The sequence below is a fragment of the Apaloderma vittatum genome, unplaced genomic scaffold, assembly GCF_000703405.1.
Source record: "Apaloderma vittatum isolate BGI_N311 unplaced genomic scaffold, ASM70340v1 scaffold8008, whole genome shotgun sequence".
NCBI classification, from domain to species: Eukaryota; Metazoa; Chordata; class Aves; order Trogoniformes; family Trogonidae; genus Apaloderma; species Apaloderma vittatum.
Window position 1 is genome coordinate 23,660 of NW_009729011.1, and position 24,062 is coordinate 47,721.

General features: G+C 46.0%; 1 protein-coding gene across 1 annotated transcript in view; it reads left to right on the forward strand.

The window, feature by feature from the left end:
• SMARCC1 (SWI/SNF related, matrix associated, actin dependent regulator of chromatin, subfamily c, member 1) overlaps window positions 1-24,062 on the forward strand; it is a gene marked incomplete at its 5' end in the record, with an annotated part of 65,513 nt that overhangs the window by 23,530 nt on the left and 17,921 nt on the right. Inside the window, 6 exons of the mRNA XM_009874290.1 lie at window positions 842-901; window positions 4,704-4,962; window positions 5,605-5,766; window positions 16,381-16,436; window positions 17,811-17,925; window positions 18,912-19,066. Coding sequence (XP_009872592.1) covers window positions 842-901; window positions 4,704-4,962; window positions 5,605-5,766; window positions 16,381-16,436; window positions 17,811-17,925; window positions 18,912-19,066 — 807 coding nt within the window. The remainder of the gene's footprint in view (window positions 1-841; window positions 902-4,703; window positions 4,963-5,604; window positions 5,767-16,380; window positions 16,437-17,810; window positions 17,926-18,911; window positions 19,067-24,062) is intronic.

Here is a 24,062-nt window from a genome sequence, read left to right on the forward strand (position 1 = left end):
AGGGTAGCCCTCCTCGCTCTCTGCAACGGCCTGACAGGACGCTGGGGAGAGGTTGGGGCTGGGCTCTTCTCCCGGGGAATGAGCGACAGAACCAGAGGGGACGGCTGCAAACTGCACCAGGGCAGGGTCACCCTGGGCAGCAGGAAAAAGTTTTCCCAGCAAGAGCAGCCGGAGCTTGGCACAGGCTGCCCAGGGAGGGGCTGAGTCCCCACCCCTGGAGGTGCTGAAAGGTCGTTGAGATGTGGGGCTGGGGGAGATGGGTTGGGCTGAGCTTTGCAGAGCAGGGTCAGTGGTTGGACTCAATGATCTCGGGGGTCTTTTGCAACCCGAGTGATTCTATGATCTCGCTTGGAAAGATTTGATTTTATTTTTTTTTATGGAGTTCCTGCCGAACTCTTTTAGATAGGTGAACTTTTTCTGGACCAGCTTGCGCCTCCCACAGTCCAGTCTGTCTGCCTTGGATGCTGAGGTTTGGTGGGAGCTCAAGTTAAATTCATGTAACCCCGTTCTTTTGAGAAAGATACCCTTTAAGCCAAGAGAATCCCGTGTGTGCCTGACCTGAGGAACACGTCTCCCCAAGGGACAGCAGCCTGCCTCAGCTGTGTGGCCGCTGGCGAGGGGGTTAGATACCCTGCTGTGACGCTTTGTCTAAAGGTTGTTGGCTTAATTTTACTGGCCAAAGTAAACCAGGGACTGGTTATCTGTAGTAGGAAGGTTGTGAAAGGTACATGTCTGAGTGAAGGAAATAACAGCTTCTTCCCTTTTCCTTCTTAATGTTTTCTTTTCAAATGTTCCGTGCAAAGAAACCTGTATTTCACTTTGTTTTTCCTGTCTTTTGCAGAGTAAAGGCGCAAGCGCTGGAAGAGAATGGACAGAGCAAGAGACGTTGCTGCTATTAGAAGTAAGTTCATGGAGGAGAGGCTGGGAAACCAAAACATGCAAGACATCACATGCTTGAAATATCTGCGTTAGGTTAATCATTTTTTTTGAAGTAAAGTTGGATGACAGCTGCGTTCTTTTACAGAAACTGGTGTCACAAAGTAGAGCGCTTAGAGGGAAGCATCTCTTGAGACCCAGCTGATGTAGCTGGAGGAGGGGGTTGATTGAGTATCTTGGTAGACAATTCTCTTGTGGTTACGGCTTCTGGAAAAGATACAACTCTCCCTCCAAACTGTGTCCCTCTGTTTGACCATCATGGCTATGAAAATGTTAGTACTAAGAAGAGATGGCGGTAATGTCTGTGTATTGGAGGGGCATCGTGTACTTTAAGGGTCAGTTCTAGTTGACTTGTGTCTGCAAACCAGAAATGCAGTGTTTAGGAACGTTTGCGTAAGCTCAGGAACAGATCTTGTGGTGCAGAGGGATCTTTTCATTGACAGAAGTTACTAACGGGATGGAATAAAAGCCCTTCAAGTAATGGTTTAGCTGCCCCTAAGATAAGAATTTTGAAATTCTGATGAATTTAAAGGTTCCTGTTAAGGGAAACCACTGATCTTTGAAGTTGCAATTGTTAAGAAGCAGATGAGTCTTTTTCCTGTCCCCTGCCACTAAGCAGGGAAGCTCTTTATTTGGTAGCTCTTCACTCACATACAGCTATTCCTTTCCTTTGCCACAGAGCTGCACTTGATGTATTCTTTAAGCTTTTTCCAGAAGCCTACCGGAAATACATGTGAGATAAATCACTTCAGGTACTGCAGGAATGAGGTCGGGGAACTGTTTGCACGCTCGAATCCAGTCTTTGTCCCCGGATTGCTTCATGCGACGCTCTCGAACCACGTGGTTGTTGTCAGGTCTCCTGGAGCTCCAGTCGAGGGTGAAAACCGTGGCGAGAGGTGCGCTGCAGAAGCGTGTTCTGCTCTTCACACTCCGTCAGGGCAGCGCTGCTCTTTGTAGCGCTTCGTCAGAAGAAGATTTCTTGGTGGTCCAAAGCAATTAACGTGTTGCCACTTTCTGCAAAGAAATCATCACCTTACCTGGCTTTGTTTTACAGGAACGTTTTCTTGATGTAGATGTTGGGTGGTTAATATTTTTTCCTTTTCTATAATTCATGGTTCTGACATAAGAATTCCAATTTTGAGGGAGTTTTTTGTGTTTTTACTCGGTGACCTTAAACCAGGCTGCAGTTGTGCGATTGTTCTGGCTTCTTTTTGTTTTTACATGTGTCAGTAAACCCATTGAAAAGTGAATTTCCTAAGGGAGAGCGTGGACAATGGATCTTGACGGTGCTGAACAGTACTTCTGTGTGTGGCTTCTTTTCCAAGCTGGCCAAAGTGCCACATCAGCACCATGCTTTGTTTCAGCCTTCGCAGATAAGGAAGCATATTTGTCAGACAGCCAAAAGAGATACTTGATTTTTATTTATTTTTTTATGTTAGTTTGATAGGCACTGTTTACCTGTTCCTTTTCCCTTGGCACGTGGAAAAATTTTGCTTATAGGGTGAAAACGGGCTAACGTGTCTTTCGCGGAGTTCTCGTCTGGAGAAACAAGACAAATATCTTGATATGCTGACTTCTCTGCTTACTAGTATTATTTAAATTTCATTCCTTTTTGTGTCATCTATAGCTTATGGTCATACATAGCAAGTAGTAGCCTAATGAAACAATCCAGATGACATATTGTCCTTTGTTTTACAGAAACAAACCCCCAAACCTCACAAGTCTTAAGACTGATTTTTTTTAATACAAGTTTAAATTAATAGTGTTTTTTGTTCTTCATTCTTTGTGGATTTAACCTATGAATAAATCAGTAAAGAGTATATCGGTTCAAGCATAAGTAATTCAGCTATAACAAGCCAGCTCAGTCCAATTAAATCCTCAGGGTAGCTTTGGGCAAAGATACATGTAGTGAAGTTCCAAAAAATAAATCTTATCTGAAATAATTATTGTCCTTCTGCCTGTTAACAGAATAAATTGGGGAGGGAGGGGGGGAATACTATTTCCTTCCCAGAATCATCTTCCCAGCCACTGCTTCTCCAGATCTCCACGGAGCACTATTCTTGCATAGCTAAGTGCATTTTCAGCTATTTATAGTAAGGACAACTATTGTGAGAGCTCGTTCGTCTAGCAGAAAAATAACGAGCAATGAAGGAGAATGAGCAGAAAACCCTGCGTGGCCGTGAAAAGCGGGCTGATCTGATGTGCTCGTGTGATTAAAAATGGATAGACAGTGACACGGAACTTTGCAGCACGGAGCTGAAGTTAAGGAAAGGGAAATGAAGGTCGAATGTAGAGTAAATATTTCCCTGTGAGTGCGACCTGGTGAACTCAGCAGTTTCTCATTTCTTTGAACGCTTGGACAAGATCAGGCAGGTCAGGAGGAGGGTTCATAGGCAGTTATGGACCAGTCTGTCCTTGCTTTGTTCCTGAACCAAATTATTCTCTCCCCTGAGCTTTTGAAACCCATCATGTTGTCCAGCTCGTAGTCTTCAACATTTCCTGTGGTGTTCTTTCCATCCAGGTAAACTTGGCTGGAGCGCAGCCTTCCCCTAATCTGGAAACGCCCAACTACTCTTCCACCCAGGGGTTTGGGCGATGGTTCCCTCAAAAGGCTCTGTTCTCTCCATCCAGCATATCTGAAGATGCTGGGGTTTCTTCCCTCCTCCCCACCCAGTTGAAGCAGTGAGACCTAGCTCTGACAGAGAGAAACTTTTAACTCCAGCCAGGTGAAGCGTCAGTTGCTTTCAGATCAGGGTCTAAGAAGCTCCACCCGCTGCAGGCAACTTGATCTTTTTTACTCTCTAATTTGCTCGGTGCCTTTGGATCTCCGACACTTCTGGATTTAACCCATCTGTCCTTCTACTTAGTCTGCTTCCACATCTTTGAAAACCCTCCTCGCTTTGGATGTTTCCCCAAATGACCTTCAACATCCCTGACCTGCCCCAGGGTCCTGCTCCAGCTGACTCTGTGCTCTTTGACGGATTCTCACAGCTTATGTTTGAGCTGTAAAAACACTCAACCACTTCTGCAGAACTGCTGCAAAGAAAACAGTACGTTTGGAAACTCCTGGATTTTTCAAAAAGTATTTTAATGTTGATGAAGAAGGTCGGCTTGTGAATTGGGTGGCTTATCGACTTAACAATGATTTGTTAACCCGAATGCACAGTGAAAATCAGACTGGTGAACCGTTGTTAGAGAGCTGATCTCTTCTGGCTTTGTGATGCAGAATATATTTCCCTCCTTTCCCCTCATCTGTTGGTTTGATGCTCTTTCATTTTCATAACATCTGTTGGATCGAAAAACTGGACTTCACCACCATAGCTGGTCTAGATGTGCGAAATAAATCCTGTTCCTGCCCCAGAGAGCTTGGTGCGTTCAGCCAGAAATGAGAGGACGCGAGAGTGCCCTCAGGGGGGACTAGTTACGGGAATTGAAAGAATTGGTGGGACTTGGGAGGAGAAGCAAACTTATTTCTCTGTGAAGCTTTTCATGTGGAGGCAAAATGAGGAAACACTAGTGATGTAAATATTATTAGTAAATCCCAAATCTTCTGACAATTCTTTTTGATGCAGTAACAGCATAAGACTCCTGCGATGATCCCTGCAGCTTAAATGTAGCTGATGTCCCAGCGGGATGTTCGTATTTCTTACGCAGAATAATTTTGCTACCAGAAAAAAAATACGGTTTTAACTAGTTGTCTGATCCCAGTTTATCATTCTATCACCCCTGGAGTGGTTGACGTGCGTACAATGGTTTTTCTTTTGCAGGCTCTGGAGATGTACAAAGATGACTGGAACAAAGTCTCGGAGCACGTTGGGAGCCGTACCCAAGATGAGTGCATTCTCCATTTTCTGCGACTCCCCATCGAAGACCCCTACTTGGAGAATTCGGATGCATCCCTTGGCCCCCTGGCTTACCAGCCCGTACCCTTCAGCCAGTCCGGCAACCCAGTGATGAGCACCGTTGCTTTTCTGGCATCGGTGGTGGATCCTCGGGTGGCATCGGCCGCAGCGAAGGCTGCGTTAGGTATGGGCTTGCCCCGGCAAGCTTTTCCACTTGGTCTTTGCGGCTTCAGTCTTAGTCTGCTCTTAAAACCAACTGTTTCTTAAGGATAAGTTGTAAAAACAAACAGACGTGGATGTAGAAGACGGTTCTGCTGATACCCAGGTTTGTGGGTTTGGTGTTCCTGAAGCTGCCAAGTTACAGAACAAGTCAGAACAGCTCTGGAAGGCCACTGAGTGTCTTGGGGCTGGCTTGTGTTATTGTCCTTCTGCCCTCACTGGCCACGCAGGCGCCACCTTGCAGTTGATGTCACCGTGGCCACTGTAACTGATGTAGCTAAGGGTAAAGGCACAGTGCTGAACTTAGAATTTTCCTTTTTTACTTGTGTGAAATTATCTGCCGCAGTTCTGTGTCCTCTAAGAAACTCAATGAAGTAGTTCCTTTCACTTTTTTCCTTTTTTTTTTTTTTCACGTAAAAGACAACTTTGTGTAATGAGGAAGAGACTCTTTCCTGCCACATGAGAGAGAAAATTAACTACCTCATGGGAATAGAAGGAACTTCCATATTTGAGAATTTGCTTTGTCACGAGATTTACCTGCATGTTGATCAGAGAAAATCATAACTTCTCATTTGCAATACGATGTTTTCTGTGTACTTTTTAACAGAGGAATTTTCTCGAGTCAGAGAGGAGGTGCCGCTGGAGCTTGTTGAAGCTCACGTGAAGAAAGTGCAGGAAGCAGCAAGAGCCTCTGGGAAGGTGGATCCAACGTATGGGCTAGAGAGCAGCTGTATTGCCGGAACGGGTCCAGATGAGCCGGAGAAAATCGGTAGGCTGTCTGTCAAAACGCAGAAATTTCTGCGGACGAGCTTCCTTAGGCATTTTCTCTTCTGACTCATAATAAACCGTAAGCTCACCTCCAACAGGAGATGGAAATCGCGAGTAAGGAAAGTGACAGGTCACTCCACTTCTTGCTGCAGGATTATTAACTCTCGGCACTGAATTAATGAACGTAGGACTAACTTGGGTTAGAAATATGTTTTCCTGCATCCGTGGAGATGCCATTGCTTGGGACGTGCAGAGTTGAGTGAGCACAAATACCAGAGCAGAACGTTTCCTGCTAAATCTGGGGGTGTTGGAGAACACTGCTTTTCTAGCATTACAGTTATGATAAAGCAAGCTTTATCGACTCCTTGACCGCCAGCTGGCTCGTTCATGTTATGTCACACCTTTGGTAGCCAGTTTTAATGTAAATCTTGTGCTCTGGGTCTGCTGCTAACCGTGGTGGTAGAGGGAGAATAACTTTATGAAATGACAGACTGGTGCATGATAAGGCCACGGTTCTTGGCTCTGGTGGTTGTGCATCAGCCCTGCCCTACTAACAACCTCTTGTTCTAGAGCTCGGTTTCAGATGATCTGCCTTGTGTAGTATTCAGCAGATAGGCTGGTATTAATTCCCTTAAATGGAACCTCAGTAGGCGCAAATTGTTTATCCATTACTGTGGAGAGTAAAAGTGTGTCTTGTGGCAGCTCCCTATAAAACAAAAGCACTTGGTGAGCTAACCAGAAAGGGGTTGCAGTTTTGGCTCTCTCTCCTTCAGCGGTAAAATGAGTGGACACGCACAGTTTGCTACGTACCTGCTGGCTTTCCGAAAGACTTTAATCTCTTTGGCTTGCCTCAGACCTGCCATCTTGTCAGGAGATCTTTCTTTTTCTCTCCAGCATTGTTGCCTGCTGGTTTTGTTCAGCTTAGCGCAAATCATCTCGGTGAGTTTAGTGACTAGATATTTAAAGGCACGTATAGCTTTGGGTAAAACAGAACGTAATCTAGATTGACAGGAACGTTTGATTTGGGCTGCGCTTGTGCATCTCATAGTTGACCTGGTGTCACCCCATGGAGAGACACGAGCAAGGTGCCAGATGGTGCGATGGGATCGTAAGGGACTGGTGCTGTTCCTGTAGCGACTGCTAGTCCTGCAGGTGAAGATTCACATCTACTATTTATGGTTCTTAAATGTCCAGTGTAAAACTACACTTGTAAAATTAGATTTCAAAGTACTGCCTAACTCACAAAGGTATTTTTTAAATAGAAAAGCTGTGAACAGACCACTCGATCCTTCTGTCACACGATTCAGTTCTCCTCTCGGTGGAGCAGACCCGATGCGAGGCAGCTCGGTGCTTTGGGAGGATGCGGAGTATGTGCTGAGTGGGGAGCGCTGGCAGCCGGAATATGTGCTTCTCCCCGTTCCACAGGGCTCTGTGGGGTAGAACTGACAGCATCGACGCTCTGTTGGAAGGGCAGGACTTGGGGGTTTATTTTCAAGTCTGCTGTAGAACAAGTCTAGGTGTGACTCCTTCTGGGACTACATTTAATCTGACAGCTATTTTAAAAGAAGCCTAGCTTAAGTCAATTTTTTTCTTCCTGGGACATTGTTTCCCTTTTCCGTATTCTCCAAGGACAAGTGTCAGTGTAGTTTGAGGACCTTGGTAACTATTTGGAGCCCTAATTCTGCAATGCGGCCGAGCAGGTTGACCATCACTAGTCCGTCTCCTTTCTTCAGGAGACTTGGTGCACAAGTTGCAGATGGAGGTTGCGAGGTGCTCATCATTTAACACGGGGAGTTGGAGAGCAGATGACCATAACGCGATTATTTCTGAATGAGCTGCGTGGTGAGTTCTCTTAAGTACGACTGCCCTGTTATAGTTAATGCGATTTGTATTGGGCTGTGACTAATGGAATAAATTAGGACAACAGCAGATGGTTCTCCCTGGGGGAGCTGCTCAGCAAGAGTGAACTGGGTCACTCAACAATCTGTGGTGCCTTCCACCTCCAAAACAGCTTCGCACTGGAGGGCACGGGGGAATCCATAGCTTGCGCTTGCAGAGGTGCATGTGATGCGGCCAAGTACAGCGGCGCGGAGGGCAGCTGCTGAAAAGGAGCTGTGCTTTTTGCATGGCTAGACCTGAAGTTTAATATTTAAACGTCACCGTGGAGAACTGAAAATATCTACTTAGCGTTCCATGTGATGAAGTTCATCAGTTGTTGTATTTCAGAAATTATATCACGGCTCAGTAATGATTTTAAAACTTGAAATGTTGGTGAATTACAGGCGGTTTGGAATGTGGAAGCAGAAAATGACCGGAACAGGTTGCAGGAACTTATAATAAGATCCAAGAATCTTGTCTTCTAAGCCTTCATTGCTGGTTTTACTAAAAGCTGATGATGGCTCCTTTTAAACTGATGCTGTAAGGCCTCAGTGGGGTTAAGGGGAACGCTCAGGTGGTTGAAATGCAGGGATACGCATGGGAGACACTTCTGCTTTCCAAGATAGGAAGGTTGCAGAGTGCTGCAGGTGAAGATGCTCTGCATCTGTTACAGCAAAAATCAGCTGAGGGGGGCGAGCAAGGGATCCCAGCTCTTCAGGCTGGTGACTACGCTCCAGAGAAGGCAAATCTTCAGTGCGCCTGTGGGATTTAGTAGGTTCAGTGAAGTCTCCACTGAGCATGGGCGCTTTCTTAATGGCTTTCCCAAAGTGATTAACTGCCTTGATTACGTATGTGTGCCCAGAGTGAGGCAAGAGGCAGTCGCTGAAGTGCCTGTGTTGGAGGTGGTTACCTGTGCATTTTAGGTTTTATTCAGACAAGTGATTCACTGAAAGTATTTCTGCTGACACAGCTGCGCGGGTGCTTGCAGCTGTAACATGTCTGTGACAATAAACACTGAGGGAGTAGTGGTCTGGTTTACTGGCTTTGCTACAACTTAAATAGACGATTAAATTTAACATTTTATGGACGATGTGGTATCATTCTGACATAAACATACCAGAACGCTACATACAAGTACAATACGTGCACGAGAGAAGTTATTTTCCTTCAGGTTTGGCAGGAATATTTCTCTTGCGGTCTCCAGGGTGTGCTTTAACTCTGAAATAATAATGCAAGCTTTGCTAAAGTGAGCAGACTCGGAGGGCTTTGTGCACGGTGCCTGTCACCAGGAGCTGGTGAGCGGGTTCTGCACCACCGGAGGATTGAGCCCATCGATGCTCTTGTGACGGACTCGCTTGCACGTGGGCTACGGTGGCTTTTGGTGACCTCTCTGCCCTTCTCCGTGGAAGCCCGCGTGGTTATCGTGCTGTGATGCCGAGCAGAAGCAGAGGAAGCTCTGGTGACTGTGGAGTCCTGACTTACGGTGAAAAATGTAAATTATGGTTCAAATAATAGCGTGATTAGCATACACAGACACAAGGGTTTTTCCATAGCTGTAGTATATTTCCTCTTGGTTAAATATTAATATTCAAGGCTGACTTTTGACAGGTTACGTGTGTTGCCCTAGTGAAAACACGGGAGATGGGGATGTTTGGAGGGCACCTTTCAGCTGTTTGCTGAGGTGAACCTCAGGCTGGCGGGTGTGTGCGTTTCTGTGTGAGGTTTTGCTTATCGTTCTTCTAATGCCCGTGGAGGTTCCGTACCCATTTATGCTGCAAGTCTCTATTTGCGGGTGGTGCAGTAAATTCTTACCATGGAAATACTTTATGGATTTCCTTGTTGGCCTAAAGTCAGTTTAGCTTCTCTAAAAAGTCACCGGGGCTTTGTCAGAAGTCGGTTGAAAGTTCTTCATGTTTTGGAAGACAGGCCTGTGTGTGCTTGGAGATAATAGGTAAAGGAGAACAAACTTCCATAGAGACAGAAAGTATTTGCTGCTTCACGTTTGAAAAGGGGCCGGGAGAGGGGATGTTTCCCGCTCTGCCGGTGGTTTCTCCCTCTTGAAAGATGTCTTGTGGTGTCTCACACCCATCTGCCTCTTGCTGATTTCAGAAACGTCGTTAATTTGATTGCCCGTAGCCTGCAAGGGGTAACACCAAACCTGCTGCAGAGGGTTAAAAAGCATTGTAAAAAGGGATGTAAAAGGGATTACAGGGACTTTCTCACTGAAGTTAAGCCTTCCCCTCTTGGAACAGGGACATGGATCTCCAAATAATCAATTCCTGTTTGCGTTGTCGGTTATGTATTTTCATTAACCTCATTAGATCATACAGGAAAATCAATAAAGTTGTGTTTCTGTCTAACTGTAAGGCAGGAGCTGTTTCTGTCATTCTCATGCAGAGTCAGAAATGTCTTGCATTTTTTCTGATCCTTTCACATTTGAATTCCAGATTAATTTTTACTGACGTCTTAGTTGCTTTGAGGTGCTTTCAGCAGCCTGTAGTTTAGAAGCAAAAAAACCCCTTTACCCCAGATAAACTTATGTAGCCCCCAAACTAAGAATTAAGAGCTCTCGTTTTCTTTTCCCTTGTAGTATTTCAGCTGGGTCCCCTCGCTGTGCGCAGGCGCAGAACGGCTGACGCCGGTGGGAACCGCCGCGGCCCAGCGCTGTCACTGCAAATAAGGACTTAGTAGCTAATACGAGAAAACAGTTTTCAAAACCCATTGACTACAACCTGCCTAAAGTTGTCATCCTAATTTTAAAGTAACATTTATTTCTACAGCCGCGACTAGAAAACCTAAGTGAAATCAGGATGTTGCTGTCACACCTACGTACCTTCTAACTCTCTTTGTAGCTGCATGTGTCCCTACGTAAGGTAAAAGAACACTTTGTTTTGGAGAGCATCCGTCAAATGTATTATGATGCAAGGCAGAGTCCAAGGGCAGTTTTCCTTACTGCGAGATGCTCTCTGGGCTTTATTCTCTGAGAAAATTTTCTCTGAAGGGTGGGTGGGAAGGAGTTTGTCTTTCTGGAGCATCCTCTGTGCCTTGAAACTTCCTCCGCAGCAGTAATTTCTTGACAGCTCTTACCGTGGTCTCCAGGTTGGGCTACAAATTTGTGGCAGCCTCATCCCTGGAAGTGTCCAAGGCCGGGTTGGACAGGGTTTGGAGCAACCTGGGCTGGTGGGAGATGTCCCTGCCCGTGGCAGGGGGATGGAATGAGATGATCTTTAAGGTCCCTTCCAACCCAAACCATTCCATGATTCATAGAATCCTAGAACAATTCAGGTTGGAAAAGCCCCTTGGGATCGTCAAGTCCAGCCATTGACCCTACACTACAAGGTCACCCCTAAACCACATCACCCAACACCACATCTAAACGACACGGGAACACATCCAGGGATGGCGACTCAACCACCTCCCTGGGCAGTCTGTTCCAGCGTCTGACCACTCTTTCCATGAAGAATTTCTTCCTAATGTCCAGATTCTATGAAATAAAAAAGAATCTTTAATCAAACTTGTCCCGGTACTTGCAGAGAATCAATATGAAACAGTTGGGATAGTGGTGATGCTCGATGTGTAGCACAAACCTGCGCAAACTCAGCCTGTGCCCAGATCTTCAATCACCGGGGTGACTCGAGCACCGCTGGACGCTGCTTTTCTGACAAACTTTGCCGCAAGACGGGACACCTTGAAGTGCTTTGTGATCGGAAAACTAAACCCACGCTCTGAATTGAGTTTGAACTGGAGAGGGAATTCAGTCCTACCTAAGAACAAACTGACTTTTTCAGTAGGGGAGGAAGGTCTGCGTCTCAGAGGGCTTTGTGGTGTTCTCGGGGGCTGCCGACATGATTATTGCCTCTCAAACGAGGTTCACAGTCTAGCGAGGAGGGTTGTCACCCATGACATTGGTGTACGTGAGCAAATCGGGGGCAATTGTGTGGCAAGAACTTTGTAGGGACTTTTCCCACTGCCTCAGAGCATAAAGGTGAAGCTGCAAGTTTTGGATAAGGAGCCTTCAGGAGGTGAGATAGCCCAGAGGTCAGGCTGCTCACTGGTGCTGTGGGATGCTGAGACTTGAGCCTGCTCAGCCTGAGAAACTGAGCTTCGGGTTCGGATGTTTCAGAAGAGTGAGCAAATTATCAAGACACCAGCTTTGAAGACAGAATCCTCCCTGTTTGGACTTAAAATTGTCCACAGACTAGAGCTTTCCTGGCCTGTTTCACTCCAGCTTGGGCTTTAGTATGAAGGAGAACTTCAGAATTGCTCCACCTCTCCCTGTGGTTAAATTTTGGGTCATTTATACAAAATCTGAGGCTTCTTTCCTTTAATTACGCTGTATCCCAGTACTAGGAATCCTGAAGTTCTTGATGTTTGAGCTAAGCTGCACCAGAATGAAAACTTAGGTGTTCCTCTGCAGCGTCGTTGTAGTTTGTGATCTTCAGCTCTACCTATGCAAGCAGGCTGGAGCGGGTTTTTCTGTTTTTCCGGTTTGGTTGGTATTCTTTTGCTAAAGGAGAGAATAAAGCTTTCTTTGCAAAGCTTCCTCTGGCATTTACTAGGAGGGATGACACTTCCAAGCCAGTTTGGAGCTCTGCTTCTGGGCTTGAAATAGCTGTCTGACAAAATCTAATCTAGATTTTCCCCACGACATTATTAGGTCACTAAATCTTAGCTCTTGAGACAAAATTTTGGAGGAGGTATGTCCTCAGTCTCCATAAACTGAATTATGGTGGCAGATACTTCAGATAAGTAGATTTAGCATCTTAAAATCAGCCAAGAGATACCGTTACCTTTCAGTTGGGTGTTTTAGTGTGTTTTTCTTATGTATGGAAGGGACTTTTGTAAAAATCTCCACAGAACCGTTGGTATTAAAGCAAAAAACTTTGTAAACCTGTTTTTTTTTCAGTGTAGCACACAGGAATTACCAGTTAAAATGAGGAGTACCCAAAATGAACACCCAACACCAGCTAATATATTCAGAACCTTAGAGATGGATCAGGGCCTTTTGCCAGCAGTTCTGTGTTGGTGCAGCAGCACGTGGTGGAGTTGATGATCTAAATAAGCTCTTTCTTTAACGTCCCTGCGCATTAAATTGTACAAGAGCTTCTGTTCTTGCCGAGGAAACTCAAGGTCCTAGACAAGGAGTACGAGAAGGTGCTGACGCTTCTCTCGTGTCTGATCTTCCCGAGTGGTGGGGCACTGCAAATAAATCAGGATTTCCTGGACTTTTAGACAATCCCTGTGTAAAATTTCAGGAAGTAGTAGTCTGTTCTTCAGATGCTTTGGTGATATTCTCCATCAGTATGGTTGTTGTTACCCCCTCATCTCAGTGGCCTGCTGTCGTTAGTAGGAACATTTTAAATAAATGCTTTGTTAAGGAGTAAGATAATAAATGAACCAAGAGTCACAAGCGATGTGTCCTGACACTAAAATATACTAACTGCTGTTAAAACACTCAGGTCTCTTGTAAGGTGTATGCATCCAGCACATGGTACCAGGGACTTATCTGGTTTTATTATTACTATTTTTTTTTTGTTTTCCTTCCTCATTTTACCCCTGCTGTACATCAGGAGGCTGTTACCTAGTCCTCTCTTGCAGATGCCAAGGTTTGATGGGATGGTAACTGGTCAGCTGCCCCTCAAAGAGCGATCTGGAGCCTGGCTCTGTTTCGGCAGAACTCTGCAGATGTCTCTGTAACAGCTATTTGAGTGCCGAACGGACGGTAAATGAGAGGTTACAAGCTTGAAGAGCTCAGTCTAGTCAGCCAAACAAAACAGCCAGTGTGAGCAGCAGCAGGAAGCACGTAGTTGTGTGTCGGAGATGAGGTTTTTCCATGCCTGGTGATGGGACACTCTGAAGGTGCTGGTGGTCAAGGTCAGGTTTTTACGGGTGTCTGACGAGCTTGATTTGGGCTTCAGAGATGAAGATATAAGAGGCAGCAGGTGCTGCCCAGACCCACATGTCCGTGGCAGTGAGAGAACCTGCCAGGTGTCCAGACAGCTCCTGTTACATACTCGTAACTTCCCATGACTATTCCCTAAGTGACTCTTCTGATTTGACCTCTGAGCAGAGGAAGACTGCTCTGGTTAGACACTCGATGGAGATTTTTTGGTGACCAGTTTGGAACAGGAGGCTCCAGTGGTGCGGGTGAGCTACTTCTGCTCTCTGTAGAGGTCTCCTGAGCACATGCCTGGCACGCTTCTCTTTTTCCATGAGAAGGTGCTTCACGACTCCGGTATGGGAGCCTCGCCTTGGGGCCAGTCGTGGCAGAGGCTGTCCAGTGTGATTGCTCTGAAGGTTCAGGGTATGCTGTAAGGCTGATGCTCCACCTCTTGGAGAAGTCCAGGAAATTGGTTACGCTTAGAGAGCCCAACTGATGATTTTATGAAGAGCCCTGCACACCTTACAACATAGAATCATAGAATCCTGGAATGTCTTGGGTTGGAAGGGGCCTTGGAGATCATCTGATCCAACCTCCCTTAACCAGCCCAGGTTGCTCCAGGCTCATCCAACCTGGCCTTGAACATCTCCAGGGAGGGGGCAGCCACAGCCTCTCTGGGCAATCTGTTCCAGAGGCTCGTCTGGGCAATCTGTTCCAGAGTCTGGCCACCCTCACACTGAACAATTTCTTCCCAAGATCCAGTCTGAACCCATTCTCCTTCAATTTAAATCCATTTCCCTTGTCCTGTCGCTGGACACTCTTGTCCAAAGTCCCTCCCCAGCCTCCCTGTAGGTCCCTTCAGGCACTGCAGGCAGGGATGAGGTGCCCCCGGAGCCTTCTCTTCTCCAGCTGAACAACCCCAGCTCCCTCAGCCTGTCCTCGCAGCAGAGCTGCTCCAGCCCCTGGGTGAGCTTTGTGGCCTCCTCTGAGCTTGTTCCAACAGCTCCATGTCCCTCTTATGGTGGGGACACCAGAACCGGACAAAGGATTCAAGGTGGGGTCTCACAAGAGCAGCAATACCCAAAGCCACCGGGGAGAAGTAAGAGCTCACCCAGCGCTGTTTTCTTCAGCATTTGAAGAGAAGGTGCAAGTCAGCTCTGGCTTTCCAGAGCATCTTGGACAACGTGCTTCTGAAAAACCTGGGAGTTGAGCAGGCTGTCCTGTGTCGGCATCGTCAGGAGGTGGGTTCCTTCAGCCTCGGCTCTGTTTCTCATTTGTTTGGATGCAGAGCAAACTCAGAGCTGCGAGGTGGTAATTTGTGTGCTTTTATATCCAGCCACCAGCCAGCTCTCGTGCACAAGTGTGATTTGAATTTTGTTTAGCTGTGGTTGGGCTTGTGAGGAGCTGCAGTATGGCTTTTTTCAGTGAGAAGGCAAAGAAAGCATTAGGGTTTAACTCAGGTGGTTTCACTGACCCCCCCTTCAGTACAAACCTATTAGTACTGGTAGCGTTACAGCTGAGGAGGAGGCAAGAGAATGAACGGTTGAGGCCTGAGCGAGAGCACTGGCCAGGAAGATCTACTATCAAACTACTCCTTTTGGGCCAGTTAATTTGATTTAAGCTTCATTGTTCAGTTCAGACTGAAACTAGGACAATGAAATGTCCTCAAGTTGCACCAAGGGAGTTTTAGGTTTGATATTAGGAACAATTTCTTTACTGAAAGGGTTATCGGGCAGCGGAACGAGTTGCCCGGGGCAGCAGTGGAGTCCTCATCCCTGGAGGGATTTGGGAGTCGTGGAAACATTGGACTTAGAGATACGATTTAGTGGAGGACTTGTCAGTGTTAGGTTGGACTTTATGGTCTTACAGGTCTTCTTCAAGCTTGGCAATTCTGTAATTCGCTTTGACTGTTATTTTGGGGGGTTTGGATATGATTTCAGAGAAATATCTTTGGAGGAACAGCACAAAGAGCTGTGCAGAACCGGAGAACCGGTTGGTGATCACGTTTATGCAGAGCAGCAGGTACAGAGGGTGTGAAATGAGGTTTCACTGTGCGGGGTCTCACATCAAACCCGTGTGGAGGGTGACTGGTCCCTGCCTTGAGTGATTTGGGGGCCAGAAATCCCAGGAGAATCCTTAGTGTTTAAGAACAGCGTTAGTGCTTTAACAGATTTGCTACTCCTTCATGTTACTCTGGCGCTGAATAATTATTCTGAGGTCTGCTTTGGAGAATTCTGGTATTTCAGCACCTGCAAAATGACGTTTGAGTCTTGAGGTGACCTGCGGCGCACGACGACGCTGCTGAAGAGACCTTTTGTCGAAAGCGGCTCAGGGGATCTTGTGCTGAGGAGGAATTACAAGTCTGGCAGCACCGTAATTGAGGTTAATCATGTAACCGACAACCATCTACGGAATCAAATTGGCTGTATCGGGCAAAAACATTTGATAATACGGCAGCTTACCAATGGGAGTTACTGTATGACTTGAATACCGCAGAACGTGCGTCGGGCCGTCCTTGACGTAGCTAAAATTGATGGATTCGGTCGTTTCTCTCTACATGGGTGATGTGGGGGTTTCAGCAGAGCGTAAATAATCTAATGTTTTGTTCTGCTTGTTGGATTGCAAAGAAAAACCAGTTAAATTTAAATTTGCAAGTAAATTTGATTTTTAAGCTAAAGTTAGTGCAATAAGCTTTTAACTTTCCAGGAGTTTGCTGTTGCAGCTTCCTTTAGATCAATGGAGAACAGAAGCTCTCTGTTAGTAGAGAACAGAAAATTTTGCTTAACGTTGGAAAATATGTTTAGTATGATAAATGGATGTTACGGCACTTCTGAAGCCTTACTTGTGTTTTTTCAGATGGAGCCGAAGAAGAAAAGATGGAAACTGAGACAGATGGGCAGCAGTCTGAGAAGGTAAGCTTGGCTCCATACGCTGGTTGTGAAAAGATACTTCTGATGGTTACAAACCTGAATTATTACGTTAGAAAATCCTGTGCAGGAAAGGCAGTGTGCTGGGCTGTGCCGGCGTCCGTAGGGAACAGCTTTCGGTCTTCAGAGCGCTTTGTTTCCTTACAAGTGCTTTAGTCACAAACCATACAGAGACACTTCTTTGGCTGGACGACCACCAGTAGGATCAGTGTGATATTTCCGAGCCCCAAGTCAAAAAAGGTCGGACTGGGAGGAAATGTAAACTGGGCGATACCAAACATTAGAGACTCGAGCTGCGGGAGGACGCGGGTACGTTACAGTTTGTGACTTGCGTCACCTTCAAGTCTCACCCTAGAAAAGCTTGTCTCGTGCTAAATTGCCTTCCTGAAGCTGAGTTCAGCTTTCAGTTCTCCCTAGATGAGAGAGATCAGGGCGGCTCAGGCAATGAGTGAGCCTGGTTACTCGTGGCATTTGGCGTTTCTGAGCGCAGCGTGTGGAGCTGACTGAACGCAGAACCGCTTTTCGGGTAACCTGCACTGATGGCACTGGCTGCGGTGGTTTCAGACCTGAATGGAAATTGAACTAAAATGCTGGAGTCTGCAGCAACAGGTGATATTTCTGCGTCGCCTGGTTAGTCCCATGAATAAAACTAACCTAATGGCTGCGGAGGGTAGTCGTGGTATCGCTTCTCACTCTGGTTTTTTGGTAGATCTTTTGTTCCCTTCTGGTAGTGGTCAGGTACGCTCAGGTAGGTGCAAGTGCGGAAGATGTTGGTCAAAGCTTGAAAAGACACACTGTTCCGTAGAGCAGGGTTAATGAGAGACGTTCAGGTGAGTTTAGAGTGTTTTCAAGGGGAACATGATGCTTCCAGTGTGAAGCATGAAGCTGCAGTTCCCTCTCTTCCACCAGTTCCTGTACAGAAGCACCTTCCCATAACGTAGAACTCAGTCGTAGCGTTTATTGCCACAGGAGGCTGTTGTGAACCGAGTTCTGCAGAATTTGCAGCTGTGTGGTTAGCTGAATACCGTGCAGATTATTAACCTTAGCAGACACTGGAACAGATACCACCCTTATGCATAAACTACTGGAATAAATGGGGGCACCATGGGGGACAAAACACCTTCATCTTAGTTCATTCTTGTACCTTCAGGTGAAGCCAGGTTGGCTGGAGTTACTGAATCCATTGATAGACTTTTTTTATTTGGATTTTAGTTACGATTGACAAAACAGGCTTAATGGCAGTGAAGCTTTAAAATTTAATCTCTTCCTTTATTATAGTGAATTAATTTGAAAGCTATAAATGATCAGTGAATGTCTTCTCTAGCTCTTGTTCTTCAAACAGTCTTTCATCCCGTTTAGGTTGAGAACAAAGCGGAGACTGAAATGGAGGAAGGCGATAAAACACAAGAGGGAGAAAATGAGAGAAATCCAGAAAAAGAGCAAGAGAGTGACGTGACCGCAGACCCCAAGCCAGGTAATGGTTCCCAGCTGTTCCTCAAGCCACGTTAGCTTTAACAGCCTGCCTGCCCCTCAAGTGCTTGGGAGAGTCTATAAACTGAGCTGTGGCAGAGAGATTTCCTCGTGCACATCAGGCTGCTTCATGGTTCAGTAGTAAATATTCTAGTTTAATTTCACTGCAGAGTTCAGGCACTAAATTCTTTCTGGAACTCATTTTAGACCTCAGCTGAGCTTTATGTTTTCCCTGTGTGTAGTGACTAGGTGAAGAAACAGCAGTAGCAAAGCGAGTGTAGGTCATAGAAATTATTTTATTTTGCCTGTATTGCACACCGTTGGATCGGTTTTGATACAAAGTGGGACTGCTCACTTCTGCCCTCGGAAGTGGGTATGTTAGCTCCATTTCCCCATGAAGTGATGCAGAGCCTTTATTTTGACAGTCTAAGGAGTTGGTGTTTTTTCTATTAAAGACATTATTCTTATTTATTTTCAGCGTGTTTCCCTTGTACCACGTAGATACATAATTTTTTTTTTTTTTTTTATGTTTCCCTTGTACCACATAGATACATAATTTATTTTTTTTTCCTGGAACTTACATGCAGTATTTTAGCACCAGGTCGAACAAGAAGCATTTGGATTTGATGTGGTAATGGAGCTGATTTGGAAAGGGAGCTGGAATTGGCAGGGGTGAATTGACAGGATGGAAGGGAAAAGCATTTATTTATGTTGGATCAGATCCTCTTAAACTAGAACTGTTCCTCGGTTAGCGTTTGGCCGAGCAGCAGTACAGTAGCGTAGGAATGTGGCACCGTGGGGATGGATTAATTTGTGTGTGCGGCGCAATCCCTGTTAACGAGGGGAGAACGCGCGTAACGGCCTGGGTGGGAAATCTCTTTCAACGTAGGAATGTGGCACTGTGGGGATGGATTAATTTGTGTGTGCGACGCAATCCCTGTTAACGAGGGGAGAACACGCGTAACGGCCTGGGTGGGAAATCTCTTTCAGAGGAGAAGGAGGCAGAAGAGAACAAGGAGAACGTTGATGCGAGCAAAGACAAAGAAAACGAGACTGGGAAGAAGAAAGTGGAACATGAAATCTCGGAAGGAAACGTCGCTACAGCTGCAGCTGCTGCCCTCGCCTCAGCTGCCACCAAAGCAAAGGTTTGTTTGATGCCAGTGCCCGTTGGCTTGGTTTCCAGTTTGCGTTAGAACTCTTCTTAAAACGCTCCTTTGTTCCAGATCTGTGCGGTTTCATGTTCTAACCTCTAACACCTCGAAGGAGCACAAGTGCCACCTTCAGTCGCTTCTGCTTGAACTCCAAAGTGAAATAGCGCACAATTTTCATTTAGGCAGCTGCTTTTATGAGTCTGAAGTCATTGAACGACCTTAAGAAATAGCCCCAAAATGCGGTTGTTGGTTTTTTGGAAAGACTTTTCTCTGCTCAGTAGGTCTGGCTGTAATGCTGAGCCCGCAGGTCTGAGTGACAGAACTCTGACGTTGCCCTTTTTGCTGTGCCACCGGCCCTTCCGTGGGCTTCACACAAGCCTGTGCTTGGACTCTCTGCAAAAAACAACGCGACGTTCAGTTCTAGCATTGCCAGTTTTATAGGCAGCTTAACGGTTTTGTTCATTAAGAGGTGCTGCGTGTCTGCTGAAAGCACGTTCTTGTCTTTCTGTCACTAAACTGCTGTTTGCTTGCCTGTAGTCTCTTTACGGGCAGCGGTTTGAATCCGCATCCTATCTAATGGTTTTCCCTTACGCTGTCATCGCTAATTACGTGTTGTCTTGCATTTTCTTTTTGCAGGAATCAAACTGCCTTTGCTTGTTTCAGAATATCTTTTTCAAAATCTGTCTTATTTATTTGTTTGCATTAGAGTCGTAGTTTGGGTTTCTCAGTCGCTCCTGGGCTCGGTGCCGTGTTCCGCATCGCCATACAGAGAGCAAGAGCAAAGCATGGATGCTGTGTAATTCCTGGTGGATTTCCAGGACACGGTGATGGATGCAATGAGGTGGTGTGTGTGTCCTACTGCCTTTTAACGTCTGTTCTTTGGCTCTTAGAACTTTGAGATGTTTTTTCCTAACTGCATCACATGTATTGGGGATTATAGTGTTACCAGAGGTGTTGTCACGATGCTGCAGTCCGTCCTTTCTGAACCGGTGGCTTGTGAGAATATTTTTAGTTATTACCTTTCAAGCCAGGCTCTCAGATCACAAGTTGAGTGAATTCAGTGTTGCTTAGTGTCAGAGCTGGGCGCCCTCGCTGCGTGGAATCCTGCTTAGCAGGCAGACTTCAGGTTCGTTATTTCAGTCTCCTCTCCACATCCGAGCCTCCAGGGGCTCTGAGCACCAAGCTCTTCCTTTCAGGTCATCAGACTCACAGATATTTTCAGCCGAGTTGAAAAAAAAAACAGCAGAAACCCCGTGTGAATATAAGGAGGCGTGAAATTTAATCTGTTTCATGGAAGGCTGTTTGCTCCAAATAAAGATGATCTCCTGCTTTGCTTTCTTGGGGGATAACGAGCGCTAGAGGGAGAAGGGACTTGGCTAATGGCAGCTTTCATTATGGTAATAATAATAATACTGTAGAAGAATTTTAGCTTTATATCACAGGAAATAATTTATTATCATTAGGATGTTCCCACTTCAGAGTAGAATTCAGGTTCAACAGGGATTTCTCTTGCCACTTACACTTAAAAACTCAGACGATATTAAGGCTTTCAGTGAGCTGCATCTTGCCCGAAAGAATAATTCAGTTCTTTCTAATAAACTCCAGACCTGGTCACATGAAGAGCTGTTACAATGTTGTTTTCCTTTATGTTTTCTTTTCCGTATGATTTTATTTCAGAGGAGTATTGCAGCTGGCTTCTAAGGAGAAACAGGGGTTAAAGGCAGACACTTGAAGAGGTCTTGTTTTGGATTTTTAGGGGGGGATAAGTGGCTTCACCAGGGAGTTGTGCTGTTTGAGAAGTGCTCTCTGGTTAATGCAGACATTTAGGGGTGAGACTCTATTTTACTGCATAGAGAATAGAGTGACCAGTTGCAGTGTGTTTTTACAGCGAATGGCTTCTGTACAAACAATATTAGAATTAAATCCCTTTGCCTCATGTTCTCGGATTCATAAGAGCAGTCTGCAGGAGAGAGGACGTTTTCTGCCAGGTGCTGCTTTTGGACAGAAGGGAAAAGATAGCTTACGTCGACCGAGGAATCTGAGAAGAAAATGACAGAAAGGTGTCCGGTTGTGACTGAGCTGCAGAGCTTCTGCTCTGGCTCTTGCTCCATCACTGACACTGCCCAGAGGGGCTGTTGGGTCCCGCTCTGAGCTCCTGCGTAACACTGATCCCACGACTTCCCTCAATTCCTCTTTTGAGGTAGCGGTGGTTGAATTTGTGATACCAAAACTGCCAGCGATGCAAAACCTCCTCTGATTGTGCCTGGGCTTTCCCATGGGTGGAAAACTTTGCTGTTAATGCTTTACTCCCGGCCTGATGGGCTTCACCCACTGAACCTCGTAGCACTGCAGCACGTCCCTTTGCCTACTGAGTTAAAAAAAGCCTTTGGTTGTCAACCACTTTTTCCATGTCTTTGTAGGTATTTAGAAACGTAAAACTCGGGAGTAGAAAAGATCCTGTTGCTAAAATCCTGTTTCTTCTTTTTGCGGGCAGCTACATCCCATCTTCTGTTTATAGGCAAATCAGAATGTCTTTAATTGGTTCCTTTTTTGCTCCTGCTCTAGAAATTTACCGTAGGACCTTTTTCATCTCATGCTTGAATATACACATGACGGGACTTAGTTTTTCCCAGTGTGTGCCTTAATTAGGATAGTTCTCTGTTACCTGCCACCTTTATTTCTTCTTTATTTTCCTCTTGGCCTCCCAGAACAAAAGCTAGGTGAAGCATCTGGTCTCCTTTCATGAAATAGGAAGAGGGAAGGAAGAAAGAGTCACTTTCTCTGCAATTTCAGCTGACCTCTTGCACGTGGATGAGAAGGTTCCAGCGCCGTATTCCAGAGAGATTCCTGTGAGATGGTGCTCGGACGCTCCCCGCTTTCCCGAGGTCTAGTTGTGCAGCTGCCTGTACCGGTTGCCACGTGTGCTTTTGCTGCGATGAGCTAATTTCACAACTAAAACCAGGTTTAAGAAGGTTAGGAGATGGGCTAGGTTCCGTGAAACCGCCCGTGCAGGTCAGTAGCTCGTCTTTGTGCTTCCTCTCATATTTATTCCCCCTGAGATATAATTTCTGAGCAGCAAAACTAGTCAGCGTTGCGGCAACGGGCACGAGGGGCACTCGCTGTGCCTCCTGCTCAGGGCTCCCGTGTTCCGGATTCGCTCAGGACTTGCGTTCCTGTGCGATGTGCTGTAGGTGATCCTGCTCTGGCAACGGGGCTGGACTAGGTGATCTTCTGAGGTCCCTTCCAAACCCCGACATCCTGTGATCCTGTGATTCCCAGCGTCGGTCTCCCTCGCTCAGCGATGCTCAGGTCCTTCAGAGCTGCTGCGTCCCAGGATAGTGTCACGCACCATCTTTTTTTTGCTTATTTATGACTGAAGGTGGAGGCATTGATTGTTTATCAGGCAGTTTAAATCGCTGTCAGTTTTATCTTGGTGCTTTTTGGTTAGCTGCAGCGCTCGGTAACGACGTGTTCTTTGTCCGTGCGAAAGCACTGCGGAACAGCGGGCAAAGGAGCGATCTCTTTGGGTCTCTCTAGGAAAAACTTCAATGATCGTTTTCTTTCTAATATGTATTTTGAGACCCATCTTTTACCTAATCACGTGCCTTGCTGATTTGATGTTAATGTGGTTTCATTATTGAGCTGGCGTGCCTCAAGCAAGGTGAAACAACCGCCGGGAGGCTGCGTGTGTGTCAGCAGAGGTGCTGCTGTCACTCTGACTTTCCATACAAATGAGCTTGTTACTGAACAATCTTAACTGACGTGAAATTTTCTTGTTCTGTCAGCCGTTGGGTTCCTCTGTTTCCGATGTGTACCCGGTTGTTTGGTAGGGTTTAACCAAATAGCCTACTCGAATTTCAGGGACATGCTTTTATTGGATTCGGGGGATCACTCTGGTTCTCTCCAGCTGTACCAGATTGAAAATTAAACGTAGAGTCTTGAATTTTCGTTTTTTAGATTTACTGAAGACTTGCTTTTTATTGCTGGTGGGTTACCACAGGCGAATGCTCTCACATGACACAACATATTAGTGTTGGAAAAGGTATTGTCCGTTTCTGAGAAATTCTGTTTATAATTAGCAGTAACAGGGAGTTTTATTATAATGGTTCTTTTCTCCAGCTCGGTATTTTGCCCAGTTCTGAGCCGGATTTTGGGGCACAGCTTGCTAAATAATAGTTTCTGTTTGCAGCTTGAGCTGGCTGAGATCCAGCTTTTTCTGTTTTCCTTCTGCCCCTCGGCTCTCACCATTCCCTCCTTCCCCCTCGGACGTTCTGATCAGGAAACGTCCTCTGACGGTTCATACAGAACCTCCTAAGCACTGTATGAGGGGTGTTTTGAGTACATTTTCGTTTTGAGCAGCAGGCTTGTAACGCAAGCCGATAGAAAGCATCATTAACATGCCTTTCACACTTGGAGAATGTGAAACACTTTTATAGGCTGTCTCGTATATCCCATGTATGTGTGTGTGTATAATTATGTATCTCTTGCATCATTTTTGTGTCCGTGTGTGTCTGTAACTGGGGTAAAGCGAAATCCCTGTAAAGCATCTCTTTGCCTTTTTCCGCAGTTGGCTTTTGCAGTTTAAATACAGCTTTGCCTTCAGCTTGCTTCTGCAACGGGAATACTACGCGACCTGGTTATAAAAGGAAGCTGGAGATGGTTTTTTTTTTTTAGCAGTTTCTTCTAATGTCTGGGTAGAGATTTCTCTGCAAGCTCTCCCTAGCCCGAGGTGCAGCTGCGGTGCTGCGCAAGCCTGTGGCTTCATGGCGTGGTGCTGCATGTAATGGGAACGTCCTTAACTCGATACGTAGCTTCTCGTTTACTGGAGTAAAAACATATTTTAATGGCCAAGACGTGCAAGAGTCACCTCGCTGGTTTTGTGGGTAAAAGCCTCCTGTGTATCTTTTGGGGAAAGCTTTTCAAATGACCCGCAGCTGACGCGGCACAATGCACCCGTGTCCCTCATTTGCATTTCCACTGAAAATGCTCA